General features: G+C 43.2%; 2 protein-coding genes across 4 annotated transcripts in view; both read left to right on the plus strand.

Annotated features, from left to right (window-relative positions):
* LOC129859462 (kinesin-1 heavy chain) overlaps window positions 1-3,609 on the plus strand; it is a 41,113-nt gene extending 37,504 nt beyond the window's left edge. The window contains exons 24-25 of the mRNA XM_055929281.1: window positions 757-886; window positions 1,308-3,609. Coding sequence (XP_055785256.1) covers window positions 757-875 — 119 coding nt within the window. The 3' untranslated portion in view covers window positions 876-886; window positions 1,308-3,609. The remainder of the gene's footprint in view (window positions 1-756; window positions 887-1,307) is intronic.
* Window positions 3,610-4,354: 745 nt separating this feature from the next.
* Window positions 4,355-20,273, plus strand: part of LOC129859463 (rho GTPase-activating protein 12-like) — a 90,478-nt gene continuing 74,559 nt past the window's right edge. For 2 of the 3 annotated variants that reach the window (XM_055929282.1, XM_055929284.1), the window contains exons 1-2: window positions 4,356-5,838; window positions 8,584-9,444. In XM_055929282.1, the coding sequence (XP_055785257.1) occupies window positions 8,695-9,444 (750 nt within the window). In that variant the 5' untranslated portion in view covers window positions 4,356-5,838; window positions 8,584-8,694. Of the gene's footprint in view, window positions 5,839-8,583; window positions 9,445-20,273 lie in introns of all 3 variants that reach the window. The other variant, XM_055929283.1, reaches the window with a different exon arrangement.

Raw genomic sequence — 20,273 nt, forward strand, 5'->3', positions numbered from 1 at the left:
TGCCAAGCGTCGGCTGGAGTGGTTTAAAGTTTGCCACCATTAGACTCTGGAGCAGTGGAAACGCGTTCTCTGGAGTGATGAATCACGGTTCCTCATCTAGCAGTCCGACGGACAAATCTGGGTTTGGCGGATGCCAGGAGAACACTACCTGCCCCAATGCTTACGGCCAACTGTGAAGTTAGGTGGAGGAGGAATAATAGTCTGGGGCTGTTTTTCATGGTTGGGGCTAGTTTCAGTGAAGGGAAATCTTAACTCTACAGCATACAATGACATTCTAGGCGATTCTGGAACGCCGACTGCGAGCCAGGCCTAATCGCCCAACATCAGTGCCCGACCTCACTAATGCTCTTGTGGCTGAATGGAAGCAAGTCACCTCAGCAATGTTCCAACATCTCTTGGAAAGCCTTCCCAGAAGAGTGGAGGCTGTTATTGCAGCAAAGGGGCGACAAACTTCATATTAATGCCCATGATTTTGGAATGAGATGTTTGTCGAGCAGGTGTCCACATAATCGTGGTCATGTAGTGTACATATTCACACACTGTTTTAAAGGTTAAATGCTAGCTTTTTATTCAGAGAAATCTGTCCTCTGTTTTGCCTGACATAATCTAGGACTGATGCTTTTATTGGTTTGTTATACTGGTACACGTAAATACATAACATTTGTACATTTTGGTAATTTAGCAGACGCTAAATAATGACGCCATTAGTGTTCCTTTGATGGTATGTAACCAGTGCTGTGCCTCTGACCTCCCCAGCCAAACCCATTCGGCCTGGCCAACCCCCTGTGGCGTCTCCCACCCACCCCAATGTCAACCGGACAGGACTCTTCAACAGCCAGCCCACCGGCATCAGAGGAGGAGGGGCCAAGCAATGAGTGGATAAGAAGTAAGTCAAGGGCCTTTTCTCAATTGCATACTCCTCTCGCCTCCATCTCAAAACCCATTGGAAGAGAAGGTCAAAGGCGAGGGACCACTGGCTTTCTCATCCAATAGGTTCTGAAAAGGAGGCAATGAGAGAGGACGCGAAGAGTATTCAATTGAGATTCTTCCAAGGCCTCTGTATTGAGCCAATCTAATGCATTTCAGGGAGTTCTGTTCGGGCGGGAGTAAACATTTTGAAACCGGAAGGCACTACCTGAATTTGTCCAATAAGAAAACCGATATCAATTTTCCGTTGCAAAACGTTTTTACTTCGGTGTGCCCTTCTGAACATGACACTGTTTTATAGACAAGCCAGAGATGGCAGCAGAGCTCACATTAGTATATATTTTTCTCCACTTATTTTGTCTTCTGTCTCTTTCTGTCAGCTTCTGAAGAAGAAGATAAACATAATCACAGTCAGATGAAGATTCAAAGATCACCCACAGGAGCTGGCATTCCACTTGACAGAACTGTCACATGGGACAATTCTTCCAGTATCAATGTTTATTTATATATGTATAAGATATATATATATATGTAAGAAATAGACACAGGCTGTACAGTTCTTTTTCATGATTCTTTTTGTTTTCATGTATGAATGAAATTGGTTTCCTTACAAAACAAAAGAGAACACGGACAGAGAACAAACAAAATAAATTAAATGGTGCAATCTTGGCGCCTCGCGAAATGAACATGTAATTAATAATGCGTAGCTCTTCCATTTTTTATCTATCGCACAGCAGTTTGTCCATTAATGTCCTAAAAGTTTGAGTCTGCATTGTGCCAAGTTTAAATGTATGTCGTCGCAGGTTCTCTAAAAACAAATAACACACTAAAAGGTTGGAATCCGTTGAGAAGCATCCTAGCCTGATTTTTATGTACAGTATATCATCAAATTATCCCTCCTGTCTAGATCAATACAGCTTATTTTAAAGTTTAAAGGTTCAAAAACACACTACTGGCCTCTATTGTACAGTTAGCATAAGCACTGAACTGTTTTCTCTTCACTTTGACATTTGTTTCTTTTGGGGCTACAATGCTGTGGTAGAGCACATCTTCACGACCATGCAAAGGTAGTGCACTAAATGGGGAGTAGGGTGCCATTTGAGTCATTCAGTTTTTAAAGAACTGTGAAGAATGGCAGACAAATGCGAAAAATGTAGATTTTGTCATGTATTACAAAATTAAGCTGCTTCAATATCATACCTATGTCCAAGATATCCAGTCAATGTTGATATACTGTATGATGAAATTATAATGGTCGACGGTTTCTACAATGGTCTAAGGTTTCTTAGCAATGTATGTATATCAATATTAGCATATGCAAGTGACTTGTATGCCATTTGGGGAAAAACTGCAAAAATGCAACACCCATGTGTACCTCTATCAATGAAGAGAAAAGTATATCGGTGGAAGGGTTGCTTCTTGGACCACAAAAAGATTGTTGTAAATGGTTGACTGATCAGGTCTAATCATGAGTTCTTCCTTTATTCCTGATGCATTTCACAAGTTGATGATTTTTGGCACTGTGCCAGCTATCCCTCCACTGCATCTATTAAATGAAAATGCTCTATCTGGAAGATGACGTTTACACAAATGTCCTGTAACGAAATTAAAGAAATGGGATGACCTGATTTTCCATTGGTCTTTGTGGAATAGTTTGAGAGACAAGGGGCCATGAAATATTTACCCCTACACTTGAGTTCGACCAATCATGAGTTTCATTATTTTGATGTGCGCAAATTTTGTTTCTGTGCCTACTGCCGATGCATAGTTGATAGTGTGGGCATACATTGGAGGGATTTTCTGTTTTTCCTTTATTTTTCCATTTTTTTCTTTGTCTGTGTGCCCAAATCTGTCAACATGAGTCGCCGACTATTCAACAACCCAAATGTTTCATATTCTGACACCACTGCACAGGCTAACGAGGCCGGGCTTGCTTGGGGTGGTGAATTCGGATATGCGGCTACACTCCAATGTCCAAAATACACTGCATTGCTTCATTCTAAGTAAACTTTTCTCCTAATTGCGCATTGGGATGAAGTGTCTAGTGAATGAGATTACATTCTAAGTGGTATGCTAATGCAGATATAGGAATAGAGCCTGTGTCTAATCCAAGTAGTCAGTCTTCATCATGCCATCCTTCCTGTACTACAGTAGATGGATGCCAACTATGAGTTATTTACTGCTGTGCTGGCTGTAGGTAGGGTATGAGGTTTAGACTATTTGTTTTTTACTTCCTAAATTATGTTTTTTGTTTTGTTTACCATTGTTATTGATTTTCTTTTTGTATCCTCCATCAGAAAATGAAATGATCCAAAATATCTTTCCCATAATGTGTAAAACAAACTCTGATGCATCTGTATAGCAATGACTGTAATAGTCCAGTGCTGTAAAGACCTGACTAAAGTGAGTGCAATGTGGATCATGTTATTGATGAGGCATTGCTACTGATCAGTTATTGTGAGGGAGATGGATCTAAAACAAAGTAAAACATACTAAAATGAACAAAAGTCTCCTGGCTTTTGGTTTGTCATTTATCATTATCAGGATGTGATCTTTGAAGTTGAAATTTAACCTAAAGCACTTTTTAAATGTATCTTGGATTATAACTGTAACCTTCCCTTAAGGAGATATTAAATGCCATCTGTTTCTTTTCTGCAACAAAAATAAAACAAGTGAAGCATCGCTGGAGTTCTGTCTTTGGGTTGTAAATCAAATGATTGTCGGAACTCATGGGGTCTTGTTAGAATGGTTGGCATTGTCCTTATGATGAAAATGGTGTGTATTATATATAACCCTAGGGAAATTGATGCATTGCAGTGTACCATATCATTATCAAGTGCTTTCTGTAGCCTTGCTTCCCAAGTTTTTACCCTGGAGATGAAACCAATAGTCTCGGAGAGAAGATCGTGCACTGCTTACTCATTTATTATGGTCAACGTTTGTTTCATCAGGAAATGGAAGGAAATGCTCTCCAAGGTGCATGAATTGAGAACTGAAGCGAACAGGAAATTCCGCAACTCTTACAGGCTGACTACACCGCTCGCGTCGCGTGTGTGAGCTTTGCAAAATACATTTAGAAATCTGTTATTCAATTATTGCATCCACACTGCTGGCGCGCCAACGTGCATCTGCGTTGCCAAGGGCAAAAATAGAAGTCAGTTCTATTTCTGTTACAGGCTGAATACACCTCCGTGTGCGCAAGCATTGCAAAATACATTTAGAAATCTATGTTATTCAATTATTGCACCCACACTGTTGGCGCAAGTCAGTAGAAGGGCTAAAATAGAAGTCAGTTCTATTTCTGACGCAGATTGCGCTGCAAATTCTGCCTCTCCCATCTCCTCTTTGGTTTATAGAAGCAGGTACCCACGTGCCATCTCCTCATTGGTTATACCCATATGGGTGACAAAGACGAACGAGGTCAGTGGCTGTAATGCACCTAATTTATGAAAGTTGCCAATTGCAATATAAAGTCAAGAGAAGAAAAAGCCTGGAAAGAGGAGAGATGACTGAAAACGATTCGGTTGACCGTTTTATGTGTGGATTAATTGGCGGAGTATAGGACCTTGTGCATTTGCATCAATGTTAATACCCCAGGACAAATTAGCTAGCAACAGCAAGCTAGTTTAAAAGGACAAATTAGCTAGTAAGTGCAGGCTAGCTAGCTAAATTGCCATGCATGTTTAATGCTTTTCGACCTGTTCCCAAAATAATGTAATTGGTTCAGAATTTGTTTTGATATTTTAATCTGCGTGTAGTGATCGCGTTTGGTGTTTTTGGGACAAAATACATTTATGCACGATGGCGCACCCGGTTTGGGTTCCGTTAGAGAACCGTGTCAAGTTGATAAACCTGCTTACTGTTAAAAGTGAGCGTACCCCTTTGTGGTTGGAGTTTTAACTCACAGAAGGGAGATGATGGGATCCATATCTCCTACAGAGTCCCTACACCTTTGATTAAACAGTACATGTTGTGAAAAAAATTATGATTGCCCATTACTACCAGTAGGTTACTTCCATTCAATGGGCTGTTGAATGCACTGGCCCATTCACACCAGCAGAGCACGCTTTGGTACTGTCACTCGGGAGCCCTAAATACTAGAATAATGGTATCTGACGAGTGAAAGGCAAATTATTGTACATTTTGGTGTTATGTTTTCAGTAATTATTTTACTCAGTCAGCTGTACCAGGACTAAGAAATAGAGGCATTTTAATATTGCAAATCCAAAATCCCCCATAATCTATTATTCAATCATTAGATAATTGTGGGGGCATTCTTGAAATGTCTGTCACAGATTTTGATGGTAACAGATGGTGGGTGACTCAAGAAACCGAGATGGTAAATTATTCATTAATATGAGCTTTTTATGGAGCTCAGTCTTGAAGATCACCAGACAATTTTATTTGCCATTACAACTTAAAGATACCTATAGATATCAACCCCAGCACTTTAAACTGGATATAGTAGCCTATAGGCGAAACCAAGAAACCACATTGGTTACAAATGAAACTGTAATTTGGAACAAATAACCTATTTGCACAATTAAGAGCAGTGATTGAATTTCTTAAAAATAAATCCAGTGGTTGCCTTTTGCAACTGATGCAGCACTGCAACTGAGAACCGTGAGACGATGGACCACGAGAGGGCAAACTAGGGGTATCATCCATCATACTTGGCAGACAGACAGGCGGATGGGAGAAGAATAGACCAACGCAGCGCTCACAAGCGATAGCACCACAACTGGGTGGAAACGAGACAGGGGATGGTATGGTTGAATGTCGAATGCCGAATGCCAGCCTACTATATTTTAGCAGTTTATAACACTGAACTATCTGGATGAAAAGTTCCGCTGAAAACAACCCCCGTTGACTACCTTATTCTTTGGAGATAAAGAAGATACCATTCACAAGGTGTGTAGGCTACATATAATTTGTCGGGCTATCCGTTATTTGTAATCGCAAAACCGCAGATACTAGCTATTGGCTACTTCCCGAAGTTACTTTGTTGCAATACATTGTTGCGAAACAACTGGCTACTTTTGTTTCTTCGACCTCGAATGTCTTAAAGAGGAGTGCACTTAAACATATGCTGCTGTTATGGTGTAGTAACTTAACTGTTTCTATAAACGTACGGAATTCTATTTGATACTTAGACTACAACGCACTCGTGGCATAGGAGGGCGCTGATATTGTTTTGGTTGTCTATCCTTTGGTTTTCACGTGATAAGCCTATTGGCTGCATTTCTGTGCTACACAATGCTTTCTTAGCATAGATATTTGTTATGACAATTATTCCTAACAGGTAGCCTATAATACTGTGATATTACATATTCGTGGTTCGGGAATGAGCGTTTCTGTCTCGTCGGGGTCTTTTGTTGAAACTGAATAGGGATTAAATTCCATTGTTGTATTTCAAGAGTCTTGGAACTCCTTTGGCCGAGGGACTCCCCCGGGACACAGCCAGATTTCCCCTATAAGGCAACAAAACCCTAGGCGTCCATGGTTTGGATAATTAACTTATTAACAGGTTAGAATAATTACGTTAAGGTTAGGAAAATGGTTAGGTTAGCTACTCGTAAACAGTCGTGGCGACATCTGTTTCGAATAGAACCACACTGGGACAAAGGCATGTAGAATCTCACAGTATTTGAATGCTTGTGTGGCCATCAAAGCACAGATGATATAATAGTAATCCCTCCCTCATCCCCAGACCGTATGACAGGTCACCCAGTATGTGTAATTAGTTATTCTTTATAATAATAAGAAGAAATATTGTTCTACATAGCAATTCTCAGCAATCCATTGAGTGTGTGTTTAGCTGTGGATGAAGAGTGCATCACAATATGCAGATACTTTAGATCTTGCTAGTGCATAGCATACAGGTGAACTGAACGACAAGGTAAGCATGAAGAGTTCCCTATTATAGGCTGTATGGGAGAGGGCAATCGAAATAAATAACCAAATCAAATGTTATTCATCACATGCTTCGTAAACAACAGGTGTGGACTAACAGTAAATGCTTACTTATGGGCCCTTCCCAACAGTGCAGCGAGCAAGAAAATGGATAAATAATAGAAAAGTAAAACATGTAATGATGGATAACTTGGCTGTATACAAGGGGTACCAGTACCAAGTCGATGTGCAGCGGTATGAGGTTATTGAGGTAGATATGTACACATACTGTAACTAGGAATAAAGTGACAGATGATAATAAACAGTAGCAGCAGCGTATGTGATGAGTAAAAAAAAAAAATGTGTCAATGCATATAGTCCGGGTAGCTCTTTGGTTAACTATTTAACTAACTATTTAACAGTCTAATGGCTTGGGGGTAGAAGTTGTTCAGGGTCCTGTTGGTACCAGACTTGATACATTGGCATCGCCTGCCACGTGGTTGCAGAGAGAACAGTCTGTGACTTGGTTGGCTGAAGTCTTAGACAATTTTTAAGGCCTTCATCTCACACCGCCTGGTATATAGGTCCTGGATGACAGGGAGCTCGGCCCCAGTGATGTACTGGGCCGTCCAAACTACCCTCTGTAGTGCCTTGCGGTTGGATGCCAAGCAGTTGCCATACCAAGGCGGTGATGCAGCCAGTCAAGATGCTCTCATAAATCATAGTCATCACTCACCACTCTGTGGTATAGCCTAGTGTCTGTCACTCACACTCACTCCCAGACCACTGTAACTACCATATATCTATTATTGAGGGGCGTCTGTTGTTCACTCTTCAGCAGTGGCTAAATCTGTGTGTTCACGATTCTGTAGATGAGAGGGACATCCTTCTTATAGATACAGGCATACAGTCATGCCTCGGGAAAAGCACCTGCTTTCTCCTGCCTGTGTTTCAGGATGTCAGATTGCAGTGGAGGCAGTCTGACAGGCTGTGTGTGTGGGTGGGTGGGTGGGGGGGGTCAGGCTGTCCTCACCTGTGTTCCTGTGAGGTTGGATAATCGTGTTAACACTGTGGATTTCCTATCCAGTCATTCTGTTTCTGATCCTGTGGACTTTAAAGTTGTTTTTGAAAATTAATTGTTCCTGGAAGATCCTTATTTACTGACATGTCTGGAAATAGCTTGTGACATCATGCTAGGGAAAAGGGGATACCTAGTCAGTTGTACAACTGAATGCATTCAACTGAAACGTGCCTTCCATGTTTAACCCAAACCCCTCTGAATCAGAGAGGTGCAGAGGGCTGCCTTAATCAATATTTTGGTGCCCGGGGAACAGCCTTGCTCAGGGGCAGAACGACAGATTTTTACCTTGTCAGCTCAGGGATTCGATCCATCAACCTTTTGGTTACTGGTCTAACACTCCTACCCACCTGGCTACCTGCCACCCCTAGTATTGTCTGCTGAAAGAAACTTGTAATAAAGTAGGATTTAAAGGCAAGTGTTGGTGTGGTGAGTAGTAGTGTCTGTTTGTGTGTAATTGCCATTCAGACAGAGGGCTGTAAAGTACTCTTATTGTATGTTTCAGGTTTGTCTGAATGGGATGAAGGTAGAAATTAACGTTTTGGTCTGTGATGAAAGAAGGTACCATCACGGTCAACCTTAAACAAAAATAACCTTTGGTGGTCGGCAAATATAACCAACAAATAATGCCGTCAAATGCTTAAAAACATAACTGAAACCTTTCTCTATTCCCTCTCTTCCTGAAGTCTAGGGGAGCCCAGTGAGAGATGTCGATCCCCTCCCCAACTTTCTGATTCTGAACACCACCTAAGGGTCAGAGGTTAAAGGGTCAGCGGTCAGGGGTGGTCAACACCATCATGGCTGACAGTGAGGGGCTTGGCGGCGGTGGGGTTGATCTGCCCATCCTCGCACCGGGCCAGGTGTACGTGGAGGTGGAGTACGACTATGAGTACAAGGCCAAAGATAAGATGATCTCCATCAGGCAGGGGGAGTGCTACATGCTGGTAAGGAAGACCAACGAGGACTGGTGGCAGGTACGGAAGGAGGAGGGGATGAAAGCCTTCTATGTCCCAGCGCAGTACGTCAGGGAGGTGCGCCGGGCACTCATGCCCCCACCGAAGCCCCTCGTGTCGGGCGGGATGGGTTGGACGATCCGGGTAAAGCCTACAGTTCTGGATATCTGTAGCGCGTCCAAAGAGAACCTCAACAACAGGCCACCTCAGGAGATGTCTAGTTTTGGGAGTCCGTCGCCCACCTCCACGCCCTCGCCCTCTTGGGGGCACGTCACCCCGCCTGCTCTGCCCAAGGATGCCAACCAGAACCCGGAAAGCCCACGGCACAGCAAGCCCCCTGGCGTAGCCGATCTGGTGCTCCTACACAACAACAATAACCATCACCACAGCAACAACTCCAAGTTACCGCATATTCGGGCGGACTCTCCGCCTCCCAGGGCCCCCAACAACCACGATATAAACCACAGCCAGAGCCATGACTCGGACCGGACTCCCTCCTCTCCTGGGGACTCCCCGGGAGAGGGGTCAGAGAAGCTCCAGAATGACTCGGAGTCTGGAGATGACCTGAGCAGCAGCTCTACTGAACACATGCAGGTAAGAGACGGTATAGTATGATGCTGCTGTTCTTAAATGGGAAGCGATTATTACAACCCTTTCTCTATCCATCATCCTTTAAAAAAAAAAAAATCCCTTGCTAGCAGGAAGACACTAGCGTATGAGTGTCCTTCTCATCTCTCTCTCCCTCCTGTCAGAGTGATGGAACATCTCTCTTCCACTGTCTCCTGCAGAGCTGCCTTCATTCATCAGCCCCCGTGGAGAATGTGGCTTTATTCCACCCTATTGCGTTGAATACTTTTTGCCAGATTTGACAAGAGCAGCAACAGTTGCTGCAGGTGCTTATTATTAAAAAACCCACCATTACACTTGGATCTAGGGAATCGGATTCTGTTCTGTTCAGCAAGCTTTGGCACAGATTAGTTTTTTGGGAGGGTGGATGTTTCTCCTCTGTATGTGTTGGGGGTGTTCATAGCACCGCTGGTAAAAATGTAGGGTCTTCTAATTGAGTGTGTATTGTAGGACAGACACAGGGAGATATACTGGAGAGACATGTTGGTCCATCAGGCAGGTTTTGGATGTGGTTGCTGATAAGGTCAGTTTCGAAGGGGTCAACTTCAACTGTGAAATAGAGCACTGATGATTTTGGAGCCGAAACCTTACTTTGAACTAACAGGTCGCACTCAATGGCTCTTTGAGCCTCAAAGTCTAGAGCAGAGGACTACGTGAGTCATGTGTCATCCTCAGCAACAGCATGTATGTTACTCAGTGGTGAAAAAAGTAAAAGATAGAAAATGACTCAAGTGAAAGTCACCCAGTAAAATACTACTTCAGTAAAAGTCTAAAAGTATTTGGTTTTAAATATACTTAAATATCAAAAGTGAATATAATTGCTAAAATATACTTAAGTATCAAAAGTACAAGTATAAATCATTTCAAATTCCTTATATTAAGCAAACCAGATGGTACAATGTTCTTTTTTTAAAAATCTTTTTTTTTTACAGATAGCCAGGGGCACACCCCAGCAGACATAATTTACAAACCAAGCATGTACACTACATTACCTAAAGTATGTGGATACCTGCTCATCTAACGTCTCATTCCAAAATCGTGTGCATTAATATGGAGTTGGTCCCCCTTTTGCTGCTATAACAGCCTCCACTCTTCTGGGAAGGCTTTCCACTAGATGTTGGAACATTGCTACGGGAACTTGCTTGCATTCAGCCACCAGAGCATTAGTAAGGTTGGTTCACTGATGTTGGGCAATTAGGCCTGGCTCGCAGTTGACATTCCAATTCATCCCAAAAGTGTTTTGATGGGGTTGAGGTCAGGGCTCTGTGAAGGCCAGTCAAGTTCTTCCTCACCGATCTCGACAAACCAAACTCAGTTTCGTCCGTCGGACTGCCAGATGGTGAAGCTTGAATCATCACTCCAGAGAATGTGTTTCCACTGCTCCAGAGTCCAACACCACTCCAGCTGATGGTTGGGATTGCACATGGTGATCTTAGGCTTTTGTGCTGCTGCGCAGCTATGGAAACTCATTTAATGAAGCTCCCAACAAACAGTTATTGTGCTGACATTGCTTCCAGAGGTAGTGAGTGTTGCAACCGAGGACAGACAACTTTTATGCGCTATGCGCTTCAACACTCGGCGGTCCCGTTCTGTGAGCTTGTGTGGCCTACCACTTTGCAGCTGAGTTGTTGTTGCTCCTAGACGTTACCACTTCACTATAACAGCACTTAAAGATGACCAGAGCAGAAATTTGATAACCCGTTGTTGGAAAGGTGGCATCCTATTACGATGCCACGTTGAAAGTCACTGTGCTCTTCAGTAAGGCCATTCTACTGCCAATGTTTGTTTATGGAGATTGCATGGCTGTGTGTTCGATTTTTATACACTTGTCAGTGGCTGAAATAGCCAAATCCACTAATTTGACGGGGTGTCCACATACTTTTGTGTATATATAGTGTATGTTTGGTGAGACGGCCAGATCAGAGGGAGTAGGGATGACCATGAATATTCTCTTTATGTGTGAATTTTCCAGTCCTGCTAAGCATTCAAAATGTAACAAGTACTTTTGGGTGTCAGGGAAAATGTATGGAGTAAAAAGTACATTATTTTCTTTAGAAATGTAGTGAAGTAAAAGTTGTCAAAAATATAAAAGTGAAGTACAGATACCCAAAATAACTACTTACGTAGTACTTTAAAGTATTTTTACTTACGTACCTCACAGCACTGAAACCCTAATTTCCTTCCCCTCTTGAGATTAATCATGTAGCACTCCTCCTCCCACCCTTATGACTCATCATCATCATCATCAGGAGAGGCCCATCCTCCCGTCTGAGGTGAAAATGAATGAACCTGTGAATAAAATGACAAGACGAGTCGCTCCTGTGAAGGAGGTGGTGCTCTACAGGAAGGAATGGCGATGCTCTGCCTTAACAACACTATCAACAAGGCAGGTCCTACAGACCCTAGTTTTGTCGCACCTTGACTACTATTCAGTCGTGTGGTCAGGTGCCACAATTGCAATTGGCTCAGAACAGGGCAGCACGGCTGGCCCTTGGATGTACACAGAGAGCTAGTATTAATAACATGCATGTCAATCTCTCCTGGTTGAAAGTAGAGGAGATATTGACTTCATCGCTACTTGTATTTTTAAGAGGTTGTTGAATGCACCGAGCTATCTGTCTAAACTACTGGCACACAGCTCGGACACCCATGCATACCCCACAAGACATGCCACAAGGGGTCTCTTCACAGTCCCCAAGTCCAGAACATACTATGGGAGGCACACAGTACTACATAGAGCCGTGACTACATGGAACTCTAGTCCAAATCAAGTAACTGATGCAAGCAGTACAATTAGATTTAAAAAACATATAAAAGACACCTTATGGAACAGCGGGCACTGTGAAGCAACACAAACATTGGCACACACACACACACACACACACACACACGATAACATACGCACTATACATACACATGGATTTAGTACTGTAGATATGTGGTGTTGGTGGAGTAGGGGCCTGAGGGCACACAGTGTGTTGTGAAATCTGTGAATGTATTGTAATGTTTTTAAAATTGTATAAACTGCCTTAATTTTGCTGGACCACAGGAAGAGTAGGTGCTACTTTAGCAGCAGCTAATGGGGATCCGTAATAAATACAAATGGATATTGGGGGTTCTTTCTCAATTCAGGCATAGAGTAGATTGTGAAGGCTCTTTGTGGAGCAGGAGGCAGCTGAGGAACAAAGAGAGGGACTGGGCTTGAATAGAAACTAGGTCGTATCAGCTGAGGATCAGTCTGCTCTGCTCTGTCACCCCACTGGCCGCGGGACCTGTGTTTTTATTTATTTTATTTTATTTTTATTTATTTATTTTTATTTAACCTTTATTTAACCAGGTAGGCAAATTGAGAACACGTTCTCATTTACAATTGCGACCTGGCCAAGATAAAGCAAAGCAGTTCGACACATACAACAACACATAGTTACACATGGAGTAAAAACAAACATATAATACAGTGAAAAAGATAAAAAAATAAGTCTATATACAATGTGAGCAAGTGAGGTGAGATAAGGGAGGTGAAGGCAAACAGATATATGTATAAATAAATAAAAATATAAAAAGGCCATGGAGGCGAAGTGAGTACAACACAGCAGGTAAAATAAAAACTAAAAAAAACACTGGAATGGTTGGTTTGCATTGGAAGAAAGTGCAAAGTAGAGACAGAAATAATGGGGTGCAAAGGAGCAAAATAAATTAATAAATAAATACAGTAGGTAAAGAGGTAGTTGTTTGGGCTAAATTGTAGATGGGTTATGTACAGGTGCAGTAATCTATGAGCTGCTCTGACAGCTGGTGCTTAAAGCTAGTGAGGGAGATAGGTGTTTCCAGTTTCAGAGATTTTTGTAGTTCGTTCCAGTCATTGGCAGCAGAGAACTGGAAGGAGAGGCGTCCAAAGGAAGAATTGGTTTTGGGGGTGACTAGAGAGATATACCTGCTGGAGCGCGTGCTACGGGTAGGTGCTGCTATGGTGACCAGCGAGCTGAGATAAGGGGGGACTTTACCTAGCAGGGTCTTGTAGATGACCTGGAACCAATGGGTTTGGCGACGAGTATGAAGCGAGGGCCAGCCAACGAGAGTGTACAGGTCGCAGTGGTGGGTAGTATATGGGGCTTTGGTGACAAAACGGATGGCACTGTGATAGACTGCATCCAATTTATTGAGTAGGGTTTTGGAGGCTATTTTGTAAATGACATCACCGAAGTCGAGGATTGGTAGGATGGTCAGTTTTACAAGGGTATGTTTGGCAGCATGAGTAAAGGATGCTTTGTTGCGGAATAGGAAGCCAATTCTAGATTTGACTTTGGATTGGAGATGTTTGATGTGGGTCTGGAAGGAGAGTTTACAGTCTAACCAGACACCTAGGTATTTGTAGTTGTCCACATATTCTAAGTCAGAGCCGTCCAAAGTAGTGATGTTGGACAGGCGGGCAGGAGCAGGCAGCGATCGGTTGAAGAGCATGCATTTGGTTTTACTTGTATTTAAGAGCAGTTGGAGGCCACGGAAGGAGAGTTGTATGGCATTGAAGCTCGCCTGGAGGGTTGTTAACACAGTGTCAAAAGAAGGGCCAGAAGTATACAGAATAGTGTCGTCTGCGTAGAGGTGGATCAGAGAATCACCAGCAGCAAGAGCGACATCATTGATGTAAACAGAGAAGAGAGTCGGTCCAAGAATTGAACCCTGTGGCACCCCCATAGAGACTGCCAGAGGCCCGGACAACAGACCCTCCGATTTGACACACTGAACTCTATCAGAGAAGTAGTTGGTGAACCAGGCGAGGCAATCATTAGAGAAACCAAGGCTGTCGAGTCTGCCAATGAGGATGTGGTGATTGACAGAGTCAAAAGCCTTGGCCAGGTCAATGAATACGGCTGCACAGTATTGTTTCCTATCGATGGCGGTTACGATATCGTTTATGACCTTGAGCGTGGCTGAGGTGCACCCATGACCAGCTCTGAAACCAGATTGCATAGCGGAGAAGGTGTGGTGTGATTCGAAATGGTCGGTAATCTGTTTGTTGACTTGGCTTTCGAAGACCTTAGAAAGGCAGGGTAGGATAGATATAGGTCTGTAGCAGTTAGGGTCAAGGGTGTCCCCCCCTTTGAAGAGGGGGATAACCGCAGCTGCTTTCCAATCTTTGGGGATCTCAGACGACACGAAAGAGAGGTTGAAGAGGCTAGTAATAGGGGTGGCAACAATTTCAGCAGATAGTTTTAGAAAGAAAGGGTCCAGATTATCTAGCCCGGCTGATTTGTAAGGGTCCAGATTTTGCAGCTCATTAAGAACATCAGCTGACTGAATTTGGGAGAAAGAGAAATGGGGAAGGCTTGGGCGAGTAGCAGAGGGGAGGGCAGTGCTGTTGTCCGGGGTAGGGGTAGCCAGGTGGAAAGCATGGCCAGCCGTAGAAAAATGCTTATTGAAATTCTCAATTATAGTGGATTTGTCGGTGGTGACAGTGTTTCCTATCTTCAGAGCGGTTGGAAGCTGGGAGGAGGTGATCTTATTCTCCATGGACTTTACGGTGTCCCAGAACTTTTTTGAATTTGTGTTGCAGGAAGCAAATTTCTGCTTGAAAAAGCTAGCCTTGGCTGTTCTAACTGCCTGTGTATATTGGTTTCTGGCTTCCCTGAAAAGTTGCATATCACGGGGGCTGTTCGATGCTAATGCAGAACGCCATAGGATGTTTTTCTGTTGGTTAAGGGCAGTCAGGTCAGGAGAGAACCAAGGGCTATATCTGTTCCTGGTTCTAAATTTCTTGAATGGGGCATGCTTATTCAAGATGGTGAGGAAGGCATTTTTAAAAAATGACCAGGCATCCTCTACTGACGGGATGAGATCAATATCCTTCCAGGATACCCCGGCCAGGTCAATTAGGAAGGCCTGCTCGCTGAAGTGTTTCAGGGAGCGTTTGACAGTGATGAGTGGAGGTCGTTTGACCGCTGACCCATTACGGATGCAGGCAATGAGGCAGTGATCGCTGAGATCTTGGTTAAAAACAGCAGAGGTGTATTTGGAGGGCAAGTTTGTTAGGATGATATCTATGAGGGTACCCGTGTTTACGGAATTGGGGTGGTACCTGGTAGGTTCATTAATAATTTGTGTGAGATTGAGGGCATCAAGCTTAGATTGTAGGGTGGCTGGGGTGTTGAGCATGTTCAAATTTAGGTCGCCTAGCAGCACGAGCTCTGAAGATAGATGGGGGGCAATCAGTTCACATATAGTGTCCAGAGCACAGCTGGGGGCAGAGGGTGGTCTATAGCAGGCGGCAACGGTGAGAGACTTGTTTTTAGAGAGGTGGATTTTTAAAAGTAGAAGTTCAAATTGTTTGGGAACAGACCTGGATAGTATAACAGAACTCTGCAGGCAGTCTTTGCAGTAGATTGCAACACCGCCCCCTTTGGCCGTTCTATCTTGTCTGAAAATATTGTAATTGGGGATAAAAATGTCTGAATTTTTGGTGGTCTTTCTAAGCCAGGATTCAGACACGGCTAATACATCCGGGTTGGTAGAGTGTGCTAAAGCAGTGAACAAAACAAACTTAGGGAGGAGGCTCCTAATGTTAACATGCATGAAGCCAAGGCTATTACGGTTACAGAAGTCATCAAAAGAGAGCGCCTGGGGAATAGGAGTGGAGCCAGGTACTGCAGGGCCTGGATTCACCTCTACATCACCAGAGGAACAGAGGAGAAGTAGGATAATAGTACGGCTAAAAGCTATGAGAATTGGTCGCCTAGAGCTACCAGAGCAGAGAGTAAAAGGAAGTTTCTGGGGGCGATAAAATAGTTTAAAGGAATAATGTACAGACAAAGGTATGGTAGGATGTGAATACAGTGGAGGTAAACCTAGGTATTGAGTGATGATGAGAGAGATCTTGTCTCTAGAAACATCATTGAAACCAGGTGATGTCATCGCATATGTGGGTGGTGGAACTGCAGGGTTGGATATGGTATAGAGAGCAGGGCTAGAATCTCTACAGTGAAATAAGCCAATAAACACTAACCAGAACAGCAATGGACAAGGCATATTTACATTAAGGAGAGGCAAGCTTAATCGAGTGATAAATAAGGGTCCAGTGAGTAGAGGTTGGTTGGGGTCGTGGCGATCCAGACAGCTGGCCGGGTATATGGCTATCGGTAGCAGCATAGGATGGAGGTCTGTTTGTAGATACCTCGTGCGTTTCCGTCGGTAGGTTCCGTGTAGTGGGGTTTTGTTCAGATAGCAGCCGATAAGACAGCTAACGATTAGCGGGCCTCAGATGAGCGTTCAGGTAACGCCGGGACGGAGGTGCCGGTTGGATAAATCCCTCGGGCAGATAACGTCGGCAGTCAGTCGTGAAGGCCCGGTGGGGTTCCGTATCTGCAGCAGCAACAAAGAAGCGGGTCCGGATGGTGATGGAACTCCTCAGCTGGCTAGCTCCAGCATGATTTGAGTTAGCTCCGGGGTCGACGTAAGCCAATAGTCACACGGTATGCAGCTAGCTAGCTGCGAAATCAAGGTGCAAAATAGAGGCTGAGGCTGCGGTTGGAATCCGGGGAAACTGAGAGAAAAAAAGTCCCGGAATGCTCCGGTCCGAGTCGCGTTGCACTAAAGTGCCGGTAGATTATCGAGCTAGAGGAATAGCTGATGACCGCAAAACGTGGGCAGCTGAAACACCAACGCTAGCCAGCAAACCGGCTAATTTCGGGGCAGCTACAGATTAGCTTCTGGCTAGCTATCGGAGTAGCTTCTGGATTAGCTTTCAGGCTAGCTTCTGAATTAGCCCCTGGCTATCTTCCACGATGGATTTTCAGATTGAGGTGAATAGTACTTATTGTAATTGGTGAAGCGGGTTGCAGGAAAGCTTTTGCAGGAAAGCTTTTGTAGTTGAGTTCTTGGATAATAAAATAAATAAAAGATATGTGAAGAAAAGGTGTAAATATATATATATACAGGACACGACACGACAACACGGAAAAATACGTCTGAACTGCTAAGCTACCTTGGTAATGTGTTTGTGTGAGGACAAGTGTGAGAATGGTGTGTGTGAGAGAGAGAGTCATGTGTTTGGGCTGGACAAGAGGGAGAATGGAACTGATGGTGGAACATGATCGTTGACGTTGGACCATGGCGAGGCGGACCATGGTTAAAATTAGAATGTTATGATACTGCATCCTGTTGAACAAAAACATGCAATATTATCTTCTGTGTGTCATTCACCAGAATTAACTTTATGCTTGTCAAATTGGCAACCATAATCGTACACATTCGCCCATGTCATTTTCATGTGCATCAAAGGGTTTGAGTTGAATGTTTCTGACAGACTGTGGTGCCAACGGAGCGTATGAATAGTCCACCGAAGGTTGGCTCTTCCAGTGAACTGCAGAGCTTGTTCACTGTCTGGTCAGGTGAAACCTGCTCCGTTTCACTTTGTGGTCTTTAGTCTTTCCTATCTGGCCAGTTGCTATGCATGTGATTGGCCCTGCAGTGCAGCCAACCAACCAACACTTCGATTTCCTGTGTCATTGCAGGGTTACAGAAATAAATCTGTGTATATGTGCTAAACAAAGCACTTTCAGTATGTGCCGAGATAGTTACGGTAGTTATTAGAAGGCTCTTTTCCTCTTTTCTACGCTTCTCCTTTTTCTACCAATCCCATCTAACTTCCCCTTGCCTGTATCCTTCTCGGTCCATAAGAGAGAGAATCAGGTTGTGTGTGTGTGTGTGTGTGTGTGTGTGTGTGTGTGTGTGGATTTGTCAGTGGCAAGCCTGTAGTCCGGTGCCAGCTGGTCTCCCTAGCCTAGCTACATTGATTTGATCTGATCAGTGAATGATGGTAAACCTCTGTGTTACCATATTCTCCCTGCCTGTATGGCCTAATTCCCTTCTCTGTAGGGCTCTGTCTGGCTATTAGCTATAGGATGGAGTGGCCTACATTTCCTCGGCTTGATACACAGCTTGGGTTCGTTGGCAACGTGACCTCTGAATCCCACGTAGATACACCCTCCCCTTCTAAAAGATTGGCCAAATAAGCCCATTTCCTTACTTCTCAAGACCCTGGCCTGGCATTTGTATGGACTGGTATTTCAGTTTAAATGACACGATGTGGGCCACCCTCATGTTCTCGCTCGCCCTACTACGAGATATGAAGGAGATTCTGGAGCAGAGTGGCTTAAGACATTAACATTTTTCAATTCACATTATGGGCTTTAACTTTCATTGTGGCTGGCAACACAGCATTTTTGTTCCGCAGCTCAATTTGACCTCAAATATCACAGCAGTCACAGTAAGCACAAACTATTCTAACCAGATTTCCATCCAACCTTTTTTTGTGTGAGTAAAGTACGTGTTGGATTAAACATGTCATGACAGGCCTGATGGAAACAAAACAAAAATCTGTAAATTTTCCAAATGTCGACAACACAAAATACACTAGACAAGGTGAGAGATTTTTGTGTGGGTAAAATGAATTATGCGAATAATGTCGTTGGAAAAGCTTTAATGCGCAAATATTGATATAATGACCATCATATCGAAGTAAACTAGGAATCACGCGATGACACGTTGTGTGGTCTTCCCACTACGACTCGTCGGGAAAGCATTCAGTTTGTTGACCTATAAATGGTGATGAATTTCACAGGGTGGGTGAAAGTGCAAGGTGATGAGCTTGATGCAACTTTCCAATAAATATCTAGGGTCTTATTCTGGTGACATGATAATTTAAAAAATATAAATAGTTTTGCTCTTTTGTTCATAAAATCTCATGATGTAGACTATGCGTGCACTTTTAAAGTGCCCTTGCCGATACCAGAGTGGGCACACTCGCTATTTAATGGGAAAAAAACTGTGAGAAAACGACTCAGTAGAGTTGAAAATGCCAAGGAAACCCATTTATCTTGTATGTTTTATTAGGTACATGGGAATTTAACCGTAAAATGTATTTGTATGTGCACTATGTTATCATGCACAACCTTATATGAAACAAGTACATTTGATGGAAACGCATCAGTGGGAAAATGTGCCTCTTGTTTATATGTCGCTTTTTGAATATTCGTATGAAAATCTTTTGCCAGTTGGATGGCAACCTAGCTACTAACAAACTTTTCTTTTAAGACATATTATACTATAGAATAGGGCCTGGACGATACCATTATCGCACTATTCGTTTTCCACATGGGGAAAAAATGAAAACACAAAGCAGATTTAACTCTTTGGTCATTTAAAAACCTGCTGTTTGTAAAATATTGTGTGCTATAGCTTGAAAAATAAATACATGTGACTATATGACAACATAATGATGTTTGTTTCCAACATTAGGGCTGTTTTACTAAAGAAATTTAATCCACCTCCTGTTTTGTTTCCTTGCTAGTATCGCGATGTAGTCGCGGTCCTACTATTGAATAATGCAACCAAACCATATTACACAATTTACAAGCATGTGCAGACAATTAACGGGTTTATTTTCTCTTCTGTAGGCTACACTTTTTAGCTTCAAGACAAAAGCACAGAGTTGCTAACATGTCTTCATTAACTAATGTTAGCCTATCAAAAATGAGCCGCATCATTACAACAAAACAGGCATAATTTCTATCCATATTATGCAAATCATTACATGTGGTAAAAGCAAATTGCAACGGAACGTGGGTCTAAGTGAATTCACTGCGGAGTTGCGACGAGCTGTTTAAAAAAGAAATGGAAGCCCATACCCGCCACAAAAAATGCCTCATGATTTAAGGTGCACAATTAGTCTGTGATTGTCAGATCAACTGTAGCCTACTGGAAATAACCACAGCTGCTGGTAGACTCGAGAAGCCTATGCG

Source organism: Salvelinus fontinalis, chromosome 7 (genome assembly GCF_029448725.1).
Source record: "Salvelinus fontinalis isolate EN_2023a chromosome 7, ASM2944872v1, whole genome shotgun sequence".
In the NCBI taxonomy this organism is placed as follows: domain Eukaryota; kingdom Metazoa; phylum Chordata; class Actinopteri; order Salmoniformes; family Salmonidae; genus Salvelinus; species Salvelinus fontinalis.